This window comes from Lampetra fluviatilis, chromosome 15 (assembly GCF_964198595.1).
Source record: "Lampetra fluviatilis chromosome 15, kcLamFluv1.1, whole genome shotgun sequence".
Taxonomy (NCBI): domain Eukaryota; kingdom Metazoa; phylum Chordata; class Hyperoartia; order Petromyzontiformes; family Petromyzontidae; genus Lampetra; species Lampetra fluviatilis.
In genome coordinates, this window is record NC_136289.1 from 4,580,901 (window position 1) to 4,604,588 (window position 23,688).

The 23,688-nt window shown below is 48.3% G+C and overlaps 1 protein-coding gene across 1 annotated transcript in view; it reads right to left on the reverse strand.

The window, feature by feature from the left end:
- The window catches only part of LOC144936111 (relaxin receptor 1-like), a 336,972-nt gene that overhangs the window by 111,839 nt on the left and 201,445 nt on the right, over positions 1-23,688 (reverse strand). The window contains exon 6 of the mRNA XM_078862984.1: positions 23,467-23,538. Coding sequence (XP_078719110.1) covers positions 23,467-23,538 — 72 coding nt within the window. The remainder of the gene's footprint in view (positions 1-23,466; positions 23,539-23,688) is intronic.

Genomic DNA, 23,688 nt, shown 5'->3' on the forward strand with positions numbered 1-23,688 from the left:
GTTTTGTCGCCGGGTTCATGACCATCGCTAAACCTCTATATGCCTTAACGGCAAAGGGTCAGAAATTCCATTGGGGGGAGGAGGAGGAGGCCGCATTTGTTGCGCTCCGGGATGGCTTATTGAACGCCTCTCCCCTCCGCTACCCCGACTTTTCCTTGCCGTTCGTCCTGGATACAGGTGTAGTATTCTTGAATGAGGCAGAGACTTCGTAGAGGCCACACGCTTTTATTCCAATAACACTAGTCCTCCGGACTCACTGGGGGAACAGCCCAACCACACAACCTAGGGAGGTACAGCCTCCGGCTCTCTTCTCCTTACTCCCCTTCCCTAGCCTACAGCTACCCAGTTACTCTCCTTCCCTAGCCTATAGCTACTCAGCCCACTCAGTCCCAGCGGGGCGGCATCCTCGAGGCTTGGGGGTCCAGGATCTCCGGCCGCACCTCCTTCAGCTTCTCCCGAGATTGACCCCCTCCGCTCTCCGGGAGCCGTCTTATATCTCCTCCCTCTGAGGGGCGGGGGTGTCTCGGGGCCCTGGCTCTCGCCAGCCCCCTCCCCTCAGAGCGGTTCCAACCACCTCTCGTCCCTGCCGGTCCGGACCGGTCCAGACCAGTACGTACCTCTCCCCTAGCTTGTGTGACCTGTGTGACCTGTGTCAACCTTGGTGTCAACCTTGACCACGACATCACCCCCCCCTACACAGCACGCAGCCGTCCCGGCTGCATCACTATCCACATCCCAACCCTAACTCGCGAACCAGGAATTCTGAACACGACAAGAACAATGCGTGAGCCTCAACACAACAGTAACAACAACAGAACAGCAACCACAACCGTCCCCAATAATTTACCCCAACCCCCCTGTACACAAGAACACCGCGGACACACCACACCAACGAACAAGGTGACTCGAACACCCAGGCTCCGCGAGGAGGCAGTGTGTCTGCGACAGGTCTCAGGAGAACCTGAGACCCTTCGAACGAGTCCGTGTGGCGGGTCCATCGCCAGAGGCCAGCGTTCCTTGCGGAGGGTCAGGAGGGCCCAAATGACGGGCGTCCGGCACGTCCCGAGGCCCCGGGGACAAAGCCCGCGAGCCGTCTTCCTGCTGGACAGGCGGCCGGCTCGCTTCCCGCTCCTCCGGTGAGGCCACCCTAGGTGGACTCACACCTGCAGCATCCGAAAGAGTGGCAGGGGGTGTCGGAACAACAAGGGGGTCGCGAGGCCCTTCCCCCAACCTGCCGGACACGTCACGCGGCCGGCCCCTGCGAGATGAAGATGTGTGAGTGCGTGGTGTGACATAGGGCTTCAGGCGCGAGGGGTGCACGTACCAAGAACGCCGTCCGCACGCGACCCTAACACACTGGTCCCGAACGACCCGAATAATGTCGACCGGCCCCCGCCAGGGCCGCAGCAATTTCGATGACGTTGACAGCGGCACCTGCGGGCAGTGCAGCCACGCCTTATCCCCTACCGCCCATTTATACCCCGTAACCCGGCGATCATACAGACGCTCATTGGCCCGTTGCCTTGCCCTGGAATTTTCCTGCGCGGCCACCCTCGCCTCGACCAACTTCCGAATATTGAACTGAGCGTGTTCGGACAGTTTCGAGCGAGACGCCGCCGACTGGACCCGCAATTGCACCTCCATGGGGGGGTCGACATCCCTGCCGTACATTAAGTAGAAGGGCGAATAGCCCGTGGCCGCGTGAGGCGCCAACCTATATGCGGCCAGAACTCCGGGAATCCTCAGGTCCCAATCCAACTGTGTGTCGTCTACCTGATGACACAACATAGAGGTAATGGTCCGGTGTAGACGTTCGACCATACCATCGGTCTGCGGGTGGTAGGGGGAAGTCCGGACCTTCTGCGTGCACAAAAGGTCACAAACCTCCCGCAGAAGATTGGACGAAAAGTTCTTTCCCTGGTCGGTTAGCAGCCGTTCCGGGGCGCCCTTATCCAGGACATAGCCCTGGAGAAACGCCTCCGCAATGGCTGCCGCCGACTGGTTGGGGAGGGGCCAGGCCATAGGCCAACGGGTGAAATATTCAACCCCAACCAGCAGGTACTTATTACCCCGAGCGGTGACAGGGAAGGGACCCAGAATGTCAAGGGCCACCAGCTCGTTAACCCGGGACACCTGAATGGACTGAAGGGGTGGGCAAGCCGCCCTAGCCGGGTGTTTCCGCCGCGCACACTGCGTGCAACTATTCAAAAGGTCGGCGACATCGCGCGCCATTCCCGGCCAAAAAAAATCCAATTGCAGTGTAGCGAGCGTTTTGTGAATACCCAAATGCAGGATGCGTTCGTGCGCCGCCCACACGGCCCTGCCCCGCAGAGCGGTGGGGACGACGATTTTGTAACGCCCCGAGCTGGCGTCCCATGACATGAGGAGACCCTCCCGCAAGCTGACAGTACCTACCTTTCCCTGACAATCTCCCCCTCTCTCCGCACGACGGCGTAACCTGAGGAGGGAATTGTCTTCCATCTGGAACCGTCCCCATTCGTCCAGAGGCAGATCGAGGAGCGAGTCGCGAGCGACCAACACCTGTGAGTCCCCCTCGGTGACAGGTTCCCCATCGACCACCCCTGCTGCCGCCGCCAAGGGGGAAGCCGGAGCGGTACTCGTGGCCGATTTGCATCTCCCCGAACCCATAAAACACGCGCACCCATCACCCGGAGGGAGGCGTGACAAGCCATCCGCGTTTGAATGTTGTGTCCCCTTCCGGTACACCACCGTGAACGTGTAGTCCTGTAGGACCTCAAGCCAACGTGACAGCTGGCCGGACGGCTGGTCTATTTTCAACGCATACTGTAGCGCGGCGTGATCTGAACGAACCGTAAAATGCCTACCGTATAGGTACGGTCGATATTGTTGAACAAACACGACAATCGCGAGCAGTTCACGGCGGGTGACGCAATAACGTTGTTCTGCCGGAGACAGGACTCTACTGCCGTAGGCAACGACCCGTTCGACCCCGTTGACCACCTGCGAAAGCACCGCGCCGATGCCGGTATTGCTGGCATCGGTGTCCAGGATGAAGGGCAATGTGAAATCGGGATAGCATAAGGGAGGAGCTCGGACAAGGGCATCGCGAAGCGCCCTGAACGCCCTGTCTTCCTCTTCCCCCCAATGGAATTTAGCCCCCTTAGCCGTCAGAGCATGAAGGGGTTTGGCGATCGTCGCAAACCCCTCAACAAACCGGCGGTAATAGGACGCAAAGCCTATAAAGCTGCGGACTTCCCCCACAGACGTGGGCGTGGGCCACGTTCTTACACAGTCAGTTTTAGCAGGATCGGTGGCTATACCCGTAGAACTGACAACGTGGCCGAGGTACCGCACCGATTCACGCAACAGAAAACATTTCTGAGGCTTAAATTTAAGGTTAGCCGATCGCACTCTGAGAAATACAGCCCGCAGTCTGTCCAGATGTTCCTCAAACGTACGGCTGAAAATAATCACGTCGTCCAGATATATAAGACAAGAGTCCCACTGCAGGCCAGCGAGGACCAGTTCCATCAATCTCTGGAACGTCGCTGGAGCTGAGTGCAATCCCATGGGCAACCGATTGAACTGATAAAGGCCCTGTGGCGTACGAAACGCGGTCTTAGGTTTGGAAGCGTCATCCAAGGGCAGTTGCCAAAACCCCGACAAAAGGTCCAAGGTTGAAAAATACCGTGCCCCCGCCAAGGCATCGAGCGACTCGTCCATGCGAGGGAGCGGATACGCGTCCGCCAGCGAAACCTTGTTAAGCTTCCGAAAATCCACACAAAACCTCAAACTGCCATCATGTTTTTTAACAAGCACAATCGGCGCACCCCATGGGCTGTTGGAGGGAGCCACAATGTCAGCGGCAAGCATGTCATTCACTGCCAACCGGACATGTTCCTTCTCTGCCGGACTCAATCGGAACGGATTTTGCCGAATGGGAGCGGAATCTCCCGTATCAATGTGGTGTTTCAATAGATTAGTGCACCCAACATCGAATTTGTGTTTGCTAAAAACATCGGGAAATTCACGAAGCAACATGCGCAGCTTTAATCTTTGTGACTCTGAAAGATTTTCAGCCCCTGAACAGAGAGAATCCATCCATGCCTCATCGACACCCACCTGCGTCCCGAACGCCGGTGCCTCACCGACATGAGCCGCGACGGAGTCAGTGTGCAGCGGCAGCGACGCATGTGCAATGACAGCCCCTCGGTGCACGACCTTCGTCCGCAACCCCGCATTCAGCACCTGAATGAAGGGCTGTCCATCTCTAGGCACAAGCATTTGTGCACCCACCAGGTCCAACCCTCGCTCGGTCGTATTGGAAGGAGACAACAAAACCCCCGACGTAGCGTCTGCCTCCAGTGGTTTGCGTAACTGAAGCGGTATTAGCATCTGCGCACCCGGCGGAATCCGCACGGTTTCAGACGCCATAGCCGGAACAGTCGTGCAAGCTGTGCGCAGCCGGTTTGGTGAGGGCAGAAACGCCATCCGGCGGCCCGAAGGAAGCTCGATGCAGCCTTTGTCAATTAAAATTTTGATGGGCATCCTCCCCAAGAAGTCCGTACCCAACAAACAGGGAACGGCCAAGGCATCGGAAACTAAAACGGGACCAGATAATTTAATGTCGCCAATACAAATTTGTGCAGTTATTTGGCCAATAATCCCCAGGGAACCCCCATTCGCCGCAAAGCAAGGGACGGAGAACGGGGTGAGTGCCTGACATCTCTTTGGTAACACGTTGTATATGAGGTCTGAAATTATAGTAGCCGAAGCTCCCGTATCGACCAGCAATCGAAATTGAATTCCCTCAATATCCCCGAGAATAACCGACGAGCCCGTCGCCGCGGCCACGACCCTGTGGGCCAACTCGGACCACTGAACAGCGCGAAGTGGCCCCCGAACATCAGCCGCGTTCCGCTCCCCCCCCCTCAACGCAACGCGATTTAGTGGCGCGCCGATTGGCGGTGTATGCGGTGTATGAGATGCGGGCAGGGACCGTGTGCGTGAGGTGTCGCGACATGCCTGGGGTTCTTGTGGAGCGGCCGGTGGACGGGCGGACGATGGTGGACGACCCGGAGCTCGGCGCCGGGGTGCTGGGCAACCCGATGCCAGGTGACCCAGCTGGCCACAGTTGTAGCACGTGACGCGAGCCCACGCCCGCGGGGATCCGTGTCTCCTCCGGGTTTCCCCTTGGCGAGGCCGGTCGGCCCCCCTCCAACTGGCGGCCCGCTGCGACGCGAAGGCCTGGGTATCCGGGACCTCGTCAACTCTTGCAGCGGCGCACGCCGCCACCTGCCCATCCCGCTGGAGGAGCAACTCTGTGTGTAAGTAATGTGCCGCCCCCAGCGAGGAAAGGTTAGCTTCATCTTTGACGTGGACGGCAATCCTCAGTTCCCGAGCCAGCAGCAGCAACTTCTCAAGCACTATGGAGTCCAGGCCCACATCGTCCATTCGAGGATAGGCCGCTTGAGCCAACGCCATCAGTGCACTCTGATAGGCGAGGGGTGTCTCGTCCGCCTCCCTCCTCCGACTGGCGAAACGATGTCTTGTTTCGGATGGAGGTCCATACACTAAGGCCATCCGATTGAGGGCCTCCTGCAAGGTGGAGCGCTCCCTCCGTGGAATAAGGAGGAACGTGGCCAAGGCCACGTCGTCCAAGGCGGAAGGCAGGGCTCGGAGAGCGATGTCGGCAGACCACCCAGCCGTCTCGGCATTTGCCACGAAACGGCGTGAAAAAGCAGCCCAGTCCCCCCCCTTTGCCGCGAAAACCTGCAGCGAAGGCAAGCGCTGTTGCAGCGCCGGGATGTAGTCCCCCCTTGAAGACAGCAGCGTCCCAAGTGCAGTATTTGAAGCATCTTCCGGCGGCAAAATATCCGACCAAATCGGCGGGCACCTACCCGAAAACTCTGCTTCTCCCGATGTAAGGCCGCCGATGCCGGATGTGACGCGAGTCACCTGTGCCCCATGACCTCCTGGGCGGGTGACGTCATTTCCCCCGGAAGCGGTGACCCCCCCGGCGGAAGTGACGTCATCTCCGGCGGCCGCATTCCCAGCGGAAGTGACGTTTCCCCCTCCGGAGGCGATGTCAAAATTTTGCGCGGGAATGGCGCGTTTCTCGGCGGGAACCCGTCCCATCCTCCGGCCTGGTTCTCCACCCGGTGCTCCCGCTCCCCCCAGCGTGAGCTCGTCGAGGATGGAGGCAGCGGCATGGAGGAGATCGGCCAGCTGGGCATGGGCCGACTGGATCGCCCATCCCGACGTCGGCGGACTCCTGGAGGGCCCCGGAGAACCCGAGCCCGCCCCTGCAGACCCGTCCCCCGGAAATGGCGCTCCCGACTCCGGCTCAGCGTCGCCCTCGACGTCCTTCTCCTGGCCCCTGGTGAGCGCTTTCTGTCTTGTTTCCATGTTGGCGAGGTTCGTTGGCCGCTTCTAACACCAGTTGTAGTATTCTTGAATGAGGCAGAGACTTCGTAGAGGCCACACGCTTTTATTCCAATAACACTAGTCCTCCGGACTCACTGGGGGAACAGCCCAACCACACAACCTAGGGAGGTACAGCCTCCGGCTCTCTTCTCCTTACTCCCCTTCCCTAGCCTACAGCTACCCAGTTACTCTCCTTCCCTAGCCTATAGCTACTCAGCCCACTCAGTCCCAGCGGGGCGGCATCCTCGAGGCTTGGGGGTCCAGGATCTCCGGCCGCACCTCCTTCAGCTTCTCCCGAGATTGACCCCCTCCGCTCTCCGGGAGCCGTCTTATATCTCCTCCCTCTGAGGGGCGGGGGTGTCTCGGGGCCCTGGCTCTCGCCAGCCCCCTCCCCTCAGAGCGGTTCCAACCACCTCTCGTCCCTGCCGGTCCGGACCGGTCCAGACCAGTACGTACCTCTCCCCTAGCTTGTGTGACCTGTGTGACCTGTGTCAACCTTGGTGTCAACCTTGACCACGACACAGGTGCTACTAACACCGAAATTGGAGCTGTTCTGTCTCAAGTTGTCAAAGGCGTCCAGAGTATTGTCGCATATGGAAGCAGGATACTGTCTTCGGCTGAACAACTGTATTTGTGTCACACGCCAGGAACTGTTAGCTACCGTGTTTTTCGTGCAACAGTAACGCCCCTATTTGTATGGGAGATGCTTTGAAGTGTGCTCTGACCATGCAGCGCTACAGTACGCGTTGCGTATTGAACAGTCCTCTGGCCAACTTTCACGTTGGTTGGAAGTCCTCCAGGACTATTCCTTTCATGTTACTTATCGAAAAGGCTCCCAACACACGAACGCAGACGCTCTGTCGCGATGCCATGTCAGGGAGGCTGATGGGGGTGGGGACCGACGGGGTGTTTCCTCTCTCATTCTTAGAGGTGGCTTGCTTATGGATTGGGATGGAGGTTTGCGCCGTTATAACATTGTTGTGCCCACAGCCCTGTGGGGTAAGGTCATTTGAGTGGTACACGAGTGACTGATGCACCTGGAGGTGCATTAGACGTTGGTCACACTTAAGCTGGACTTCTTCTGGCCTGGCATGGCGGAAGATGTCACTAACTTGCTGACAGGGTGTGTACAGTGCGCGGCAGAAACCGCCGTCAAAACCCTGTTGTCCACCGTTGCAATAGATTCAGGTCTCCCGCATAAATGAACTGGTTGCTCTGGACATCCTTGGTCCATTTCCCACTACCCCTTGTGGGAATAAGTATTTGCTAGTGGGAGTCGAGTATTTCTCATGATGGCTGGTGGCCTGGGCGCTCCCCAATCAGTCGGCGGCGACGATCACTGAGGCATTCCTCAATGGCTATGTGATGGACAAGGGTGCTCCCGACCATCTTTTGACCGATCAGGGCAAAACATTTTCTTCGAAATTGCTGTGCGAGGTCTGCGATTTGTTGGGAAAAAAGAAAGTATGTACGTCACCATACCACCCGCAGACGGATGGCATGGTCGAGCGGCTGAACAGGACTCTGGCCTCCATGTTGAGCCATCAGGTCAGTGAGCCCCAACTTGACTGGAATTCTGGCTGCTTATAGAATGGCTCCTCACACATCGACTGGCTACTCCGTTTTTTTAATGTATAGGAGAGAACACGACCCCCCGATTGATGTCCAGTTATGAGCCGCACCAAACAAGGCTAAATCGAAAATTTCTGACACCATGTGCTTTACCCTTCAGAAGCTTTCCGAAGCGCGGGAGGCTTCCAGGGAAAATTCCAATTTGTGCCAATTGGCAAATGAGCGGCTGAGCAGTTTCCGTACTTCCGCACATGAGTGGGTGCCAGGGGACAGAGCCTGGTTGCATTGTCCACAGGTACCGGTGGGAACGTCACTAATTGTTTAATCCCAGGAGGGGGCCGGTTGATGTGATTCGGGTCGTTCGACCACAGTGTGTTCAGATTCGCTTGGGTCGGCGGAGTTGGTTTGTACATCCCTCACGCCTCAAGCCTTTCATCACTCCGCGTGAGTTTGTTCCATCTCCATACTGCAGGGGCCGAGTGTCAGATGTGTCCGGCGAGCTGAGGTGCTTACCCGCTGAGGATGGTCCTCAGCGGAGTCATGGGATCCGGTCCTCAGATGCTGCGCATCTAACGTCCCCGGAGCCGCCGCCTGCGCCGTCTCCACTGGATTCGGGAGAGGAGAGCCCGTCTACCCGGCCTACTGCTCTTTGTGAGGAGCCGGGTTCGAAGGAACATTTGCATATTCTCCCCGGGACCTCCAGGGAGAGCGAGCCCACCTCCCCTGGGGGCTTGGCCACATGGACTCGATCAAAGACTCTTCGGTTTTTGTGATCCCCATACACACACACTCCCACACCATCAGTTGGTTGTCGCACTTGGCAGGCCATATCGGTTATTGGCTGAACCTAGCCTTTATTGTGCTTGTGGGTGTTGTTACACGGTGAGGGTGGGAGATAATGGTGATGGAGGGGGTTCCAAGCATCGCGTTTTATTGCATTTTGGTTTTCTTCTCTCTGTTCTGTACTTTCACTCTTTTCTCCATCCGTTACTGTACAATTGTAGATAGTGTATTTATTGTATAGGTGGGCTGGGGTATTTATTTGTTAATGATTATTGTTAAGGCACACATTGAGGTTTTTATTCACTTTATTGATGTTGTGTGTTTTAAAAGGGGAGTTGACAGCCTGGATGGCTGAGTGCTACGAGGGGGGGGGGGGGGTGATGCAGTGACATCGTGGATGTCACTGTGTAGTGCCGGTCCTAGGGAGGCACGGCGTGCGATGTATTGACATGTGGGCACCATGTATATGTGGGTGCAATACCGGCCCTAGAGGGGCTCGGTGAGCACTGACTGACAGTGCTGGATGGCACCACGCTCTGCTTGCAGTGCTGACCTCTACAGGATGGGGTGTCAGGGTGCCGGACACAGGAATGGGGTTAATATAGGCCATGGCACTCTGGTTGACCCTAGAGAACACATAACCGGTAAAATCTACACAGGGGTCCCAGGTGGGGGCTAGGGGGTGGTCACGTGTCGGGGTCAAGATCTTGCTCGAGGGCTCGAGAAGGTGGTTGTGGCTAAGGGCGGAGCCAGCCCCGACACAGAGGATATAAGCCGGATACCACTTTGGTGTGGGTGTAATACCGGCCCTAGAGAGGCTCGGTCAGCACTGATTGATAGCGTATAGCCTTACCAGACTGTAGGAGCAAGTGCTGTTAGCGAGCACCTATGAAGGCTGGAATGGCACACGAGGGGATGGGTGGCCTTTCGCCACGCATGGCCGCCTTTGTCTCCCTAGTGGCAATTGTTACGCACCACATCAGGTAGTCAATTGAAGCTGAGTCGACCTAGGGGAGGATCAGGACCCATTTAGATAATCATCACTGGTGTTGGTCATGAGCGGGAATCGAACTCAGGTCGCCGGGTTCGTAGCACAGCACGCGAATCGTTACACTTCCACTCCCAACATATATATACACAGACGCATAATCAAATCTATAAAGCCAAAGTGTTTCCATGCTCAAGCAAGCATTTTGGCAGTGCTCACTTCTAAATGTTGGCCCCGAGCCAGTGATAGAATATCACATTCCTATAGTGACGGCAGTCTATTCATAGGACATCCACTGTTAAACGATCACAAAGTTAATCTTGCTGGAATAATGAAACGAGGAGCATAATACACACATATATGTGTAGTGACATCGCGGGATGCTACTGTGTAGTGCCGGTCCTAGGGAGGCATGGCGTGCAGTGTATTGACATCGCGGATACCACTATGGTGTGGGTGTAGTACCGGCCCTAGAGGGGCTCAGTCAGCGCTGATTGATAGTGCTGGATGGCACCACGCTCGGCGTGCAGTACCAGCCCTACAGGATAGGGTGTGGATGTGCCGGCTGTAGGAATAAGGTTATTAGAGGCCATGGCACTCTGGTTGACCCGAGCGAACACGTGACCGGTTAAGTCTACAAAGGCGCCCCAAGTGGGGGCTAGGGGTGGTCACGTGGTCGGGGTCCAGATCCTGCTCGAGGATTCTGGAAGGTGGTCATGGCCAAGGGTGGAGCCAGCCACGCCACAGAGAATATAAGCCGGGTCCCCCAGAGGGACCGGCGTTGTTGTTCATCCTGAAGAAACCTTCGTCTACGTTCTATGTTCTACCGAGTCTCCAACACATGGACCTGGCCACGAGCTGTAGTCCGGTCCGTCGTAGCTAGTTATGTTGTAATTAGTATAGTTAGCCTGATAGTCACCACCATGGGTTGTTATTCTGTTAAGGGGCAGTTACCCCATGTGTTGGTGTTAAATAAATGTGTTGCCTCCAAGAGTACATCTGCGACTCAATTGAACTCACTACACATGTGTAAATGCCAAAAACTGACAATTACAGTAGCTCCGAGCTCGTGAGAAGATAACGCCGCTTGACTGACTCAGAGTGAGACCAACTGCTGCCAAATCAGGGCCTGGCCAAGTATGGGAACTCCTCCCACCTCTCAACTACCAACCCCAATTATTAAAGTAGATAAGGGTGGATGGAGTGTTCAGTGACATGGAGTGCCTAGGCAAATGTTTTGTTTTGGTTGAGCTGGTGGTGAAGGTCAGCCTGTTTGCGGTGAGCTCCTGGTAGAGCCACAGGGTCTCCAACTCCTTCAAAGATTGGGTAGCAATTAGCAGCATACACGAACACGATTAACTAACAAAATAGATATGCCTCAACGGTGCACATGGGCACCAATCTGCTCCCATAGTATCTGTACCAGATGGACATTTCACTGGTATGGCCAATGGAGGGCTTTTAAAAAAATTAATCGTCAAAAAAATATGCGAAATAGAGTAGTCGTCATAGGGTATATTTGTTAATCCGCCCATACTGGACATCTGTGAAAAAAGCTATATAGCTCATTAGATTCCTCCTACAGTCTAAATAAAGATTCGGATTCCAATACTTGTCACAGCCCATAATGAAGACACTTGCTGATTATGAGCAGCAATGCTCACACATCTTCCTAAATTGCAACTACTTGTTGGCTTTAACAAAACGCATAACCCCCTATAGCGTGCAACCTTCAACTGTATCCATTTGCTTGCATAGCCAGCACATTTCATTTTTCAGTCAGGTATGTAAAAACCAAAGTGCCGCTATTTATTTATTTAATTTATTTTGTGTTTTAAGTAAAAATGACAGGTTGGCCATGCAGCAGCAGCGTGGTGTACCAAAGATTGTTCAGAAAGCACACAAAATGTGTTTTCGACTATATATTTCCATAAAAGTATCATGCGTCATTCTAGAAAAAATGCTCCCGATCCATCCTTACTTGAAGCAGATCAACAGCCTTAAATCTGACCCTCGTGTTGTTGCCTAAAGGTCTGTCTCATAAATGTGCCAGGGCATTAAGTTTTACTTTCAGATATTCCAATAAATGTTGAGAATTATTTCCCCAAAAGAAAGACATGCTCTTTCCTTCTCTGATGTTAAAGTGCTCCGAGTTTAGATTTCATAGCTTCTGGCTCACAGTGGAATGCACAAAAACCTCACCCAGCATCGCAAATGCATGTCCCCTATATCCATAACATTTCACATCTGCTGTGCATGCCAATTTAATTGGGAAGGCTGTAAAATAGCACGTAAAGCGATTTGGAAGGCTGTAATTCTGAAATTCAGCAGAATGTGTATGCATCTTTCTCATTTTGAGATATACAATATCCAGAGGTGATCATGGGCGATTCCGATTATGCCACCACACCTTAAAAAGTGCTTGCCAGATATGAACCACAAAACCTTGCTGATTTCGTTAAGGAGCATACACTCTCACAATGAACTCCGGTCATCCTTACAGTGGTAATTGGCTGGCCATCAAACAAAGATGGTCACTGCATCACGTGCTTTCAGATGCGCTTCTGTGGTCGTCTGGAAAGCTCTTCCGATATTAGGAAGCCACTGGAGCTATGCACTTTTAAATCATCTAGGTTGAAAAAGAATTTGTTTACAACCGTTTTTTTGTGTTGAGATTGTTGTGCTTCCCCCACACCTCCAATTATCACGGTAGGATAGGTACGGTGTGAAATAAGTTCAACATACATACAATGTTTTATTCTTTCCTTCCTTTTGATGGACAATGCCAGAGTTGCACAGTCTATATCAGATCTCCGAATCCTCTTATGGCATCACACCCTCTGGCTCTCAGTCTTTCTTTGATCGCCAACCTTTGGGTGCCACACAAGTGTCTATCTCAGTCACCTACCCTCCTCCATCCCGTACAGGTTCCTTACCCATTGCAACCTTAATTTGATGCATCCCTCTATAATGATGTTCCATCTTCTAGTTGTTTATCAGTATGGTGAAGTATGTCAATAGCCCCCATGAATGGAATGGCATGAGGAGGCTTTAATCGATTAAATTATTGAGAATGGCTGAAAATATTTATTTATGTCAAGCTAAACTAAATTATTTTTTATTTAACCAGGGAAGGCCGACTAAGCTATGCGTCTCTTTTTCAGAAGCGACCTGGCCACAAATGATAGCTCAACGAAGTGGCTTATCACATAGAAATGTATAGCCGGCAGCCAAATGCTTTAAGCGCATGTTTCTAAATGTGGAGGAGAACTCGGAGAAAAATCCACGTGACTACGGGAAGAGAGACACGCAAACTCCAAATATACAGCAGCAGGCGTCAGGGTCGGGATCAAACCCACGACCTCCTGCATACCAGGCCAGGAGTTAACATCTCGCTACCGTGGCTAATAATTGATTTATTTTACACACGTGTGTGGTACATATTTGTATATAAAAGTATTAAACTATCACTGATGGCCAAAATATATATAACTAAAGTGTTAGGACAGTATTTTTATAGACCTATTCCATATTCAAAAATTTAGGTTAGATAATTGTCTGGAAATAAACATTATAAGCGATAATTCATAAAGAAGAAGTCTGATCAGCTGCCATAAACATTGTTTTGTCAGAATATTATAACTAATGCCCTCTTGCTGTTATGGTATTAATGGAAACTTGTAATTTAAATGTTTACCATGTTTTTGTAAAATGCAGGTGCTTTAAGATTCATTATGCCTATAATGTCTGCAATTACTCAAATGTAGGAAATTATACTACATTATATTGCCATCATTATGAAAATGCATCACGCCTGCCTTAAAGTGTTTATATGTTAATTAAAATTTTTGATACTGAACGTTTAGTAATGCCTAAAATTGTCCTCTTGCTCATTAATCTACCATCTTCAAGATCAGTGGATTATCTACTGCTGAATGAAGGCCTCCCCATGGCATCACCGTGTCTAATGGTCCCATAATGCTACAATAAATATCACCAACACAAATGAACTGTTCTCAATGCTCCACGTTCAAGTTTGTTGTCCTCGTGGGCATATTCCCTACTTCGAATGCCACTGCCTGCTGTCACTATTTCCAGTGATGTGCATAGATCGAACCCACTTAATTACACCATCAATAATGTTACGTCTCCGATTTTTTTTATTTGTTCCCTGATCCTTGTGTTCCTCGCTGTCTCTTAAGTGCTGCTCTGTGCATGCTCATGAAATATAGAAAGTAATATATTGCTTTTAAATGTAGAAAAAAAAACTTCTTGTCAATTTTTAATGAAGGACAAGAGAAACAAATCAAGACTGGTAATGTTGTCAAAAATTATAAAATGCTCACTGTTTGTATAGCAAGTTTTCGGGTATATTTTTTATTCAAAAGAAGACCAATGTTACAAGCTGTTATTATTCATAAATCTAGCCCATTGCACATCACTGTCAAATAATGCAGATGAGCGTACCACTAAGCATGTATTGAAAAAATCTTATTTTTTCGTATGGCTGATGTTGATCCAGAGCAACAACGATAATTTCACATTTAGGTGGTTGAGCCAGCTAATTGCATCAAGAGTAGCAGAGTGAATCATTATGATGTTGCCTCCTTTGTATTTGTGAATCGGGCATTGAGTCGTTACAGGTTCAACAGTCCGTTCTGGATGACCACAGTCCAGAGGTCGCAACCGGGTACCCGATACCCGTACCCTACCCGATACCCGTACCCTACCCGATACCCGTACCCGTACCCAGCCGGGTACGGGTACCCGTTTGCGACCCTGGTGCGGCCGGGTACGGGTACGGGTAAGGAATCAAAACCAGTTTGCGACCTCTGCCACAGTCGCACACTGAAGAGTTTTACATTTTCCACTTGTGCATTGAGTAACCACATCTGCCATGGTTCGTGCGGATGCGGTTGAGGATTGTGGTCCATAAGCTCCATGGAAGTTCAAAGTCAGGGATCTTCTGCATCACTTCTTTCACGAGGTGTTCATTTGCAACTTCTTGTGAACTCCAATTAACTTAATAATAGGGTTTTCTTCCCCTTTTTTCTGGCAACAAAACTGAAACCTTTTTACAAGGATTCATGTCTGCATTAACCACAATACTTGCAGTCAAAATGCGAACAAAAAACACACTATGATAATATATGCATTGTCCTTGAAACTGATTGGTCCACACCAAGGGACGGCTTTCTTTTGAGCCTCGACCCAATTCGTGCTCGACCAGAGGACGCTAAAAGGCGTATAGCTCAAAGACAATTCACTATCAAAGTAATGAGGGCTCGGGGTGAGCATCTACATCATTAGACCTCCTTTGCCAGTACCAAAATATAATAATAGGGTTTTCCCCCTTTTTTCTGGCAACAAAACTTAAACCTTTTTTTACAAGGATTCATGTCTGCATTAACCACATACTTGCAGTCAAAATGCAAACAAAAACACACTGATAATATATGCATCGTCCTTGAAACTGATTGGTCCACACCAAGGGATCGCTTTCTTTTGAGCCTCGACCCAATTGGTGCTCGACCAGAGGACGCCAAAAGGCGTACAGCTCAAAGACAATGCACTATCAAAGTAATGAGGGCTCGGGGTGAGCATTTACATCATTAGACCTCCTTTGCCAGTACTAAAATATAATAATAGGGTTTCCCCCCCTTTTTTTCTTCCAATTAGCTTTCCAAGCATCATCATCAGGGTGGAATTTTCATTGCCGAAGGTTTAGTGCGGGCGTCCAAAATAGCTTGCGCGACTTCAAGCAGTGGTAATAAAATGTCATTTGTTGATGGTAAGGAAAGCTAATAATTGTTTCTGAACCCGGATTGCTAGGATTGTAGCTCAATGCGCTCACCAATACAACAGCATTGCCCATAACTGAGGTAATGACAGAGACACGTGGACCCACACAAGCACGGCAATGCTTGGGTATGCACACGGGCACTCAAGACATGCAGGAGTACAAATGCCGCACGTTTCTCAGCTCTGCTATACCATTTTTCACCATGTCCGTGACACCTCCTGCCTGTGCCAACATCCTTATTTCCCTACGGCTGAGACACGCATTCGTGCTTTTATTACCCCCGGCCTTGATTAATGCAGCACTCTTCTTTATAGCTGACCTAAAATCAGTAATCCGCACATTAAAAGAGATACAGAACAGCGCTGATATGCCCCCTTTATCACGGTAATAAATTACTTATATTCCAGAATTCTGTTCAAGACTCAATGTACTTGCGCTTACTCAACTCATTGGCAAAATAAATAATTTACATAGCCCCACAGCATTGGTGGGGCTGGAGGGGTCAAGCCTCCCACCCCCGTTGAAGGGTCAGCCCCCCTTCTTTGAAGTTTTATTGGATATGTAATCTGTATGCAAAAGTGGAGGGATGCTGGACAGAGTGCAATAATTAGCAGAGGTGTGGACTCGAGTCATGTGACTTGGACTCGAGTCAGACTCGAGTCATGAATTTGATGACTTGCGACTCGACTTGGACTTGCATAACAATGACTTTGTCCCACCTATGAGATGTGGACTCGAGTCATGTGACTTGGACTCGAGTCAGACTCGAGTCATGAATTTGATGACTTGCGACTCGACTTGGACTTGCATAACAATGACTTTGTCCCACCTCTGATAATTAGTGCAATTAAGCAATGTCAGCTACCTCGCCTGGTATGCCAGAGGTTCTGGATTTGATCCCGACCCTGACACTGCATATTTGGAGTTTGCGTGTCTCTCTCCCTTTAGTCATGTGGATCTTTCTCTGGGTCCTCCGTTTTTTTCCACTCCACATTTATAAACATGCGTTTAGAGTGTTTGGTTGCTATACATTTCCACTTGATAAGCCACTTCGTTGAGCATTTGGGGCCAAGTCGCTTCTGAAAAAGAGATATAAAGCTCAGTGAGCCTTATCCGGTTAATAAAAAAAAGTTTAGTTTAAATAGGGGTGAGAGCTAGAGCAGAATACAGAATAGACCAAAGCTTAAAATATTTTACCAATTATTTTTAGCGTTTAACATTTGTTTCAAGAAAGTAATAAAAAATGAAACAAAAAAAATAGCTGGTAGATACACCACTTGTATTTTGGGTGAGTTCCACTACAAGTGTCTCCGAGTCTGAATGAGCAGAGGACGGCGCTTATTTCTTATGGAGGCCTGAAGCCAGTGACTGGAGCCAGTATAATTAGCAAACCTGTCACCTCTGACACAAGACGTCAGTTTGGCTGTCCCTGCAAAACAGCAGACACCAAGTTCGCCTCACACTTTTCCATTAAAATGTTGCTATTCCCCCAGAAGATTACATAACACCGAAATTCATCCAGAACATGTCAAGGACTTGGTTTTTCATACCGTCGCATATCCCCAGCGACCAACTTGTATGAAGATGCGGATGTCCAGTGCGCACGTGGAAAATAAGACTCCCCTGTGTGCAACCGCGGCTACGTACACAAAACCATGAGCCGTAGAACTTTGCACTGCCCCAAAAATAAATCTTAAGGCAGTGGTTGTATGTATGTGAAGTTCACTGTCAGACAAAACAATAGAATAGCTAAATCGCTCACAACTGAATCTCTAAGAGTCGTCCTTATTTGGCCATACGAGAGACCAATTGTGCGCAAATAATTTCACCCTTGGAAAAGAGTGCCTGAAAAATTGCATGAAATAACAATTCATCAGAAGCAGACATAGGCACCTCCCATTTTAGTACGGTTGGCTACATCGGAGCGACGGTGCCAGCCGTCATGTCCCATTAGGGGGCTCTGCCAACGTAATCCAATTTGGTGCACGTCTCTCCAGGGAACCACCGCCATTGACGTCCCACAACGTGGGATTAAATGTTTTTGTTATTTCAACGCGGAGAGACGATGGTGACCGAGTCGACCAGCGTTTGAACTCAAACCTTTAAAATTGTCGGACAGTCTCGACTGCTTGATTGTGAAAGCGTTGGCGTGTTGGTGATATGGGCGCACTCAGCTGCATTTTACATCAGGTGGTGTTTGCGCTAACGTCACCCGAGGAATAAAATGACATTTTAATAGCTACATTATTTTAAAACAATCTGTTCTCAGTGGTGTTGTCACTCGAGGAAATGACTACTGTATATTCCCAGAGCGATTTGTTCAGCTCAGATTGAATGGACCTCTGTGTGTTCAGCTGAAGTCAATGCATACATACACAAAGAATAGTAACAATAGCTCAGATGTATTGTATTCATGGATTGCAGAACATGCACAGTTTATTGACCATAATTCAAGACAAATAATTGGCTTGAGTAGGATGCATTGTTGGAATTGATGATGTCCAATTGTCCAGAAATAATAATGGAGCTTACTAGTGAGATGGTGAGATGAAATGAGCAAGGTGGATTATTACATTTCAGAACTGTGAGAGATCGTGGCGATTTGGGGAAGCTTTCATCCAGCAGTGGATTGACAATGGCCGAGGACAATAATTAAATGTAACAGGGACAAAATCCATCACTGATGTCAAGTTGATGAGGAGAACCTGAAAAAAAAACTAAAAATAAATTCACTTCCACCAATGGTAAAAAATGAAGATGTTATTATGTATATTAAACCAGTGTTCGAATGAGGCAGTGGTGCACATTCTACATTCTATTGGCAAGAGACTAGTTTATAGGCCTTGGACAAATGATACCTCGTGAGGTGGCGACGATGATACTCGTCCCGCACCTCCCATTAGCACGGCTGGCTACCTACGGTGCGAGAGCAGTTCAACACACATACGATGATGTTGATGGTGACCCTTACGCGACTCCTTATGTAGTGATATTGACCGCTGATAATAAAGTGGACACAAACTAATGCGTCTGGCGTTCCCAGATTGTCTGAGGTACATGATGTTTAGCTTTTTCTTCAATCTTTAAAGAGATATAGGCTACATTTATCTCTTCAGCCCCTCACTCAACACCACCTCCCAGGTGCTGGTCTAGATGGTTAGGCACCCGGTGTACCAGATCTTGTCGCACTGGAGGTGATTTCATCGATATTTGGCGTCACCCATATTTTCTACAAATATCCACAATTTTGTTATAAGTTTGAAACTTTAACTGATGGCAACTCAGATGATGTGCAGGTGGCTGTGTGGTTTAAAGTAACACAGAAAAAAACGTTTACACGTTTTATATAATAATAGTGAATAATGTAGTACATTTAGTACGTGTTTTATCGTTCTTATAGTGCGAGGCTAATCACTAAGGCGCTACATTTCATAATCATAATAATGTAGATGTACTGTATAAGGCGGCCTTAAAAAACGGATCTCAGTCTCACTGACATCGTCTGCAGTAGTTTTACAGTGGGAGGCAATGCTTCTGTGTGTGATCCCGATTGGGTAACTTTTTAGAATTAGGAAAATTTGGACCGTGACACGGGCACACAATGGCCCACTCATTTCGAATGGCATCACGAGATCTTTAACGTCCACCTTGCAGGAGACGATGCATAGTATTCTATGGCTAATGCACGATAGTAGTAACATAGCGGCGAATGCCAGGTCATGTCACTACCTCATTATTATATGAATTATGAGCTTGTCTGTTTTCAGTATAAACATTGAGAAAGTAATGTTACAGGCTAAACATGGGTTGTACTGAAGTCGCCCCCCCCCCCAAGACTGCCAGAAAGCCTTCTAGACTTGGCAGAGAGCCTACGTGTTTTATTAAACACGCGAAAACCAAATGACTTGAAGAGCCGCAGGAAAGCTACGTGCCGTGAGCTGCCCGATGATTTTGTTCCACAGTTGTAAATGCCAGTGTGTTTCCAGCTTTAAACACTGCTGCTAAACTTAGTTTCATGATAATTACGTTGTCTTGTGCTATTCTAGAAAGAGTTTTGTCTGTTGTGAAAGATTCATTTTACCATTGCGATAAACCTTAACTTCACAGATTGAATGACTGATTGTAAACAAGAATGCATTGCTTCAGAGGTGGATATCCTGGCAAGAATGATGGTCCGTGGAATACATATAACAGACTACATCTACAATTGTTTGTTTTGCACATTCTGTATTTTCTTTATTTTCCATGTAAATATTTTCTTAATAGGTGTCCTGGTAGTTTATTTTTTTTATCCATGTGAATTATAAATGTACATTTTCAGCTTATAAAGGTTTCAATCTTCGTTTGTCCTTTGGACAGACTAAAGCTTGCTATAGGAATGTGGAATTTTCATCAGCCACTCACGCCCACTATGAGCACGAGTACAAACGAACTCTACGGGAAGCATACCAACAGCAGAATAATAATTTTTATAACAAGTGTTTGTGGTTATCCAGTTTTAATTTAAAAAAAGATATATTTCAGTTGAATGTTTTCACCTCAATTTCAGGTCAGAGCTCAGGTTGACACAGTTGGTTGTCTTAACATTTGTGATGCTAACCAAACACAAGAGACCAGGATGTAAACATTCTTAAGTAGGGGATAAAGATTGCCCCCCCTTCCCCGCCGCTGTGGCTAATCTTTAAAATAATATATTTCTTGGATAAAAACAAACATTGCAAAGATGATTCAAAATGTATGTGACAGTGTATGGGTCAGAGAGCCGAATTAAGAAAAAAACAGATAAAACAACAGACTGTGGCCTTTGAATGCACGTGTATACAGAGAATGCCAGTGATTTAGTGGCAAGATAGGTAGAATAAACTTGGAAGTTCAGAATAGAATACATACCTGTCAACTCTTTATCTGTGCCTACCTTATTACAGACCAAGTCAGACCTCATTAGTCACCTCGTGCCCTTATAAATCTCAACGTTCATCCTACAAAAACCCATTACAACGGAGAAACACAAACAACTAGGCAATGTTTTGTTGCCCGTATTGAAACGGCTGTACGCCCTATGTACCTGCAAACTCAATTTCCCTATACAATAATGCGGGTAAACCATATGGTTTGACAGCTATGAGAATATAGCAGGAAAGTACTATGAATGTAATCTGGAATAAGACGCTTTTGCATTGGGTGGGGGCTATCTTGTTAAAACGGGGGGCAAAAGAAACGCAGGGGGACACGACACAGTCATTGCTAACCATGGCTGTAAAACAATGTTAAATGGAAACAGCGCGAGTAATGGATGTGGTCTGCTTTTGTCTACCATGCATTCCGGTGTAGTTCTCACCCCCTATACACATCCTCTTATATAAGCGCGCAACTTTATCTATCTGTGATGAACGCTGCACTTTCCGTCGTTTTCATGCAGGGGGCGCTGCAAACCGACGTGCCCCCTGCATGAACGACGGAGGCGACAGATAGACGTTCGATTACGTTGGAATCGATCTGCAGACGGCGGTCTTCTCGCACGGCCAGCTCTATGTCGCCTTATCTCGATCCCGCAATCCCAAACAGGTGAAAGTCCGCATCGAACAGAACGTCCAGCAAGGCCATCTACTTAACAACGAGAAAAAATTCACACGAAATGTCGTTTTCAATGAAGTCTTCCAGATGTAAAATGATATAAGCTTTTAATGAAGAAATTAAATAATCGAATTCAAAACAATACAATTCAAAGATGTTTAATTTGAAAACTTCAAAACGGAGCATCGGGTGCTTGCGTGAATGCGTCGTTCATGTGCAATTTTTTTCGTGACTTTCCTGGCCGAAGGCCGTAAATTGTTATGAGGGGCGCCACAGGTGCCCCCGAACAACCCCACTGGTGCTAAATATTGAATCAACATTTTCAGAATCTTGGAGGAATCCGATGAGCTACAAATATCTTTCTCACAGATCTCCAGTCAGGGACAGGGTCAGAAAGTTACAATAACAAACAATACAAAAACACGATAGGAGTGCAAAGCAAGGTTAAGGAAATCACAAAAAAGCCATATTTAGATATTTACCAGGTAAAGCCAAATGGTGTTCATAAATGAGCTAAGTATGGCACACATTTGCAAATATGTTTCCTGGATGAACAGAGCCCAATGTAAATTTCTTGTTACATCAAGTGATGTGAGATTGGATTTCAAGTAGAGGTCACAACAGCCGGTTCTGTATGATACATCAAGTGCAAATCGAAGAACACAATGATGAAGCGGGTTTGGTCTGTTGAGTGATTCATTAGTAGCTGATGTGTAAGCAGCGTCACAGTAGTCAAGAATTTAGGGTGGTGATCCTTGATACACTTTTCAATCTAAATTGGAAACTCATTTATTTTGTGTTTTTAGTTTGTTGTCCTTCCCCCGCACCTTAGATTAACTCGGAAGTTAAGCATACATGCACATGGGGCCAGGTAGTGCATGTGTGCATTGGAGTGGCCACCCACAGGTCAGGAAGAACCTCAAGTTAGATGCTGGGATACTATAGGTATCAACTGTGCATAATTTGCGTGATATAGCAAAAGGAAGAAAGTGGAGATGAGATGTGGTAGAATCAGTGACATTAGCCACAGTAACTACTTCATTTTGATTATAGCATTCTCAATAACTGTGCTTGTCAAAATTAAACAAACTGCATTCATAACGATGGATATTGCACAAAGAATATGTGTGAGGATAATTTAGTTACAAGCCATGCCATTTTCAAAATTACTTTATGCTGCTGCAGGATATCTGTACATCTGGATGATTGCAAAAATAAAATGTATCATGTCATCTTATAGGAAATCGTTCATAATAAAGGTTTTTGGGTTAGATCACGTAAGTATAAATGTGTCATAACCCTCCACCACCCAACACAGCCAGGAAGGTGTTTCACGTAAACCAAACGTGCCAATTTGTTACTACTTCAGTCCACCTATGTGTTGGAGAGTAAATACACAACATTTACAATTTGAGTATGATGTTTTGGTAGTGATTACATCCAGCATTATTGGGCGATTTGCCGGAATAATTAAGCAATCCACCTGCTTCCAGTCTTAAATAGAGCAAGATGGAAATCGTTATTTTCATGCATCATGTGGATGAGTTAAAATGTATAAAAAATTAGCAAGCAAATTAATTATAATGAAGATGTATGTTTCAATCTATTGTTAGTTCACTGCCGGATGAAGGTCTCCCTATGCTGTTTCTGTCTATGGAGTCTATTGACTATGCTGCACCATGCCGGACAGTGCAGGTGGAGACGTGGGGGGTGGGGAGAGAGGTCGGGGGCAGGATTGGTTCAAATATTACTTGCCACTGATGTTAGCTGTGGCCAGCAATGAAACTCGGGGTTGCTGAGTTCATAGTGCATTGCCAACTATTGCACAACCACTCCACCCCATAAGCAAATCACATGAATAATCACTAATTATTTCCGTGCCGAGAGTGATGGCTTGGCGGAGGGAATTGAAAAATCCCAATTTATTAAGGAACAACACTTAAAGACCAACAGAGACAGGCGAACATCCTACTTGCTCTTCTGTCTCACTCAGGTGCCTTGTTGGGTGTATTACACCTCAAGGCTCGAGACATGCGACGACGTCGCTACATTAGGTATGCACCCACAATGCCCAGCTAAATATGTATATTTCCATCAGTCAACAACATAGCATCGATCCATTTACAGACACCCCAACGAATTTCTAATGAGCCTCTAACTCCCTTTCTCAACAGATGATTGAATATTCTGACATTGATGGCTCCTTATTTATTGTGCAGAGGAGAGTATTAGTGGGCTTTGTGAAGACAGATCACCCTGCACATTCACGAGGAGGTTAACCAAATAATGCCTCAATAATATATTTTAAAACGTAATTGTGTCACTAATCGTTACTCACAGGCGGGTGAGGTTGTGAAGTCCAGAAAATGCTCTGCTGGAAACTGATCTTATCTGGTTATTCTGCAGGTACCTGTGTAAACAGAAAAGGGTAAAACAACAACAGATTCTACACGGTCACTGTATTGTTGCTGTGAAGAGGATGCGTCTTTAAAAACAGTTCACCAATAAATCTATCTTTTAGGAACAACTTCAAGTTAACAGAAGCCTCGGTTACATTGAT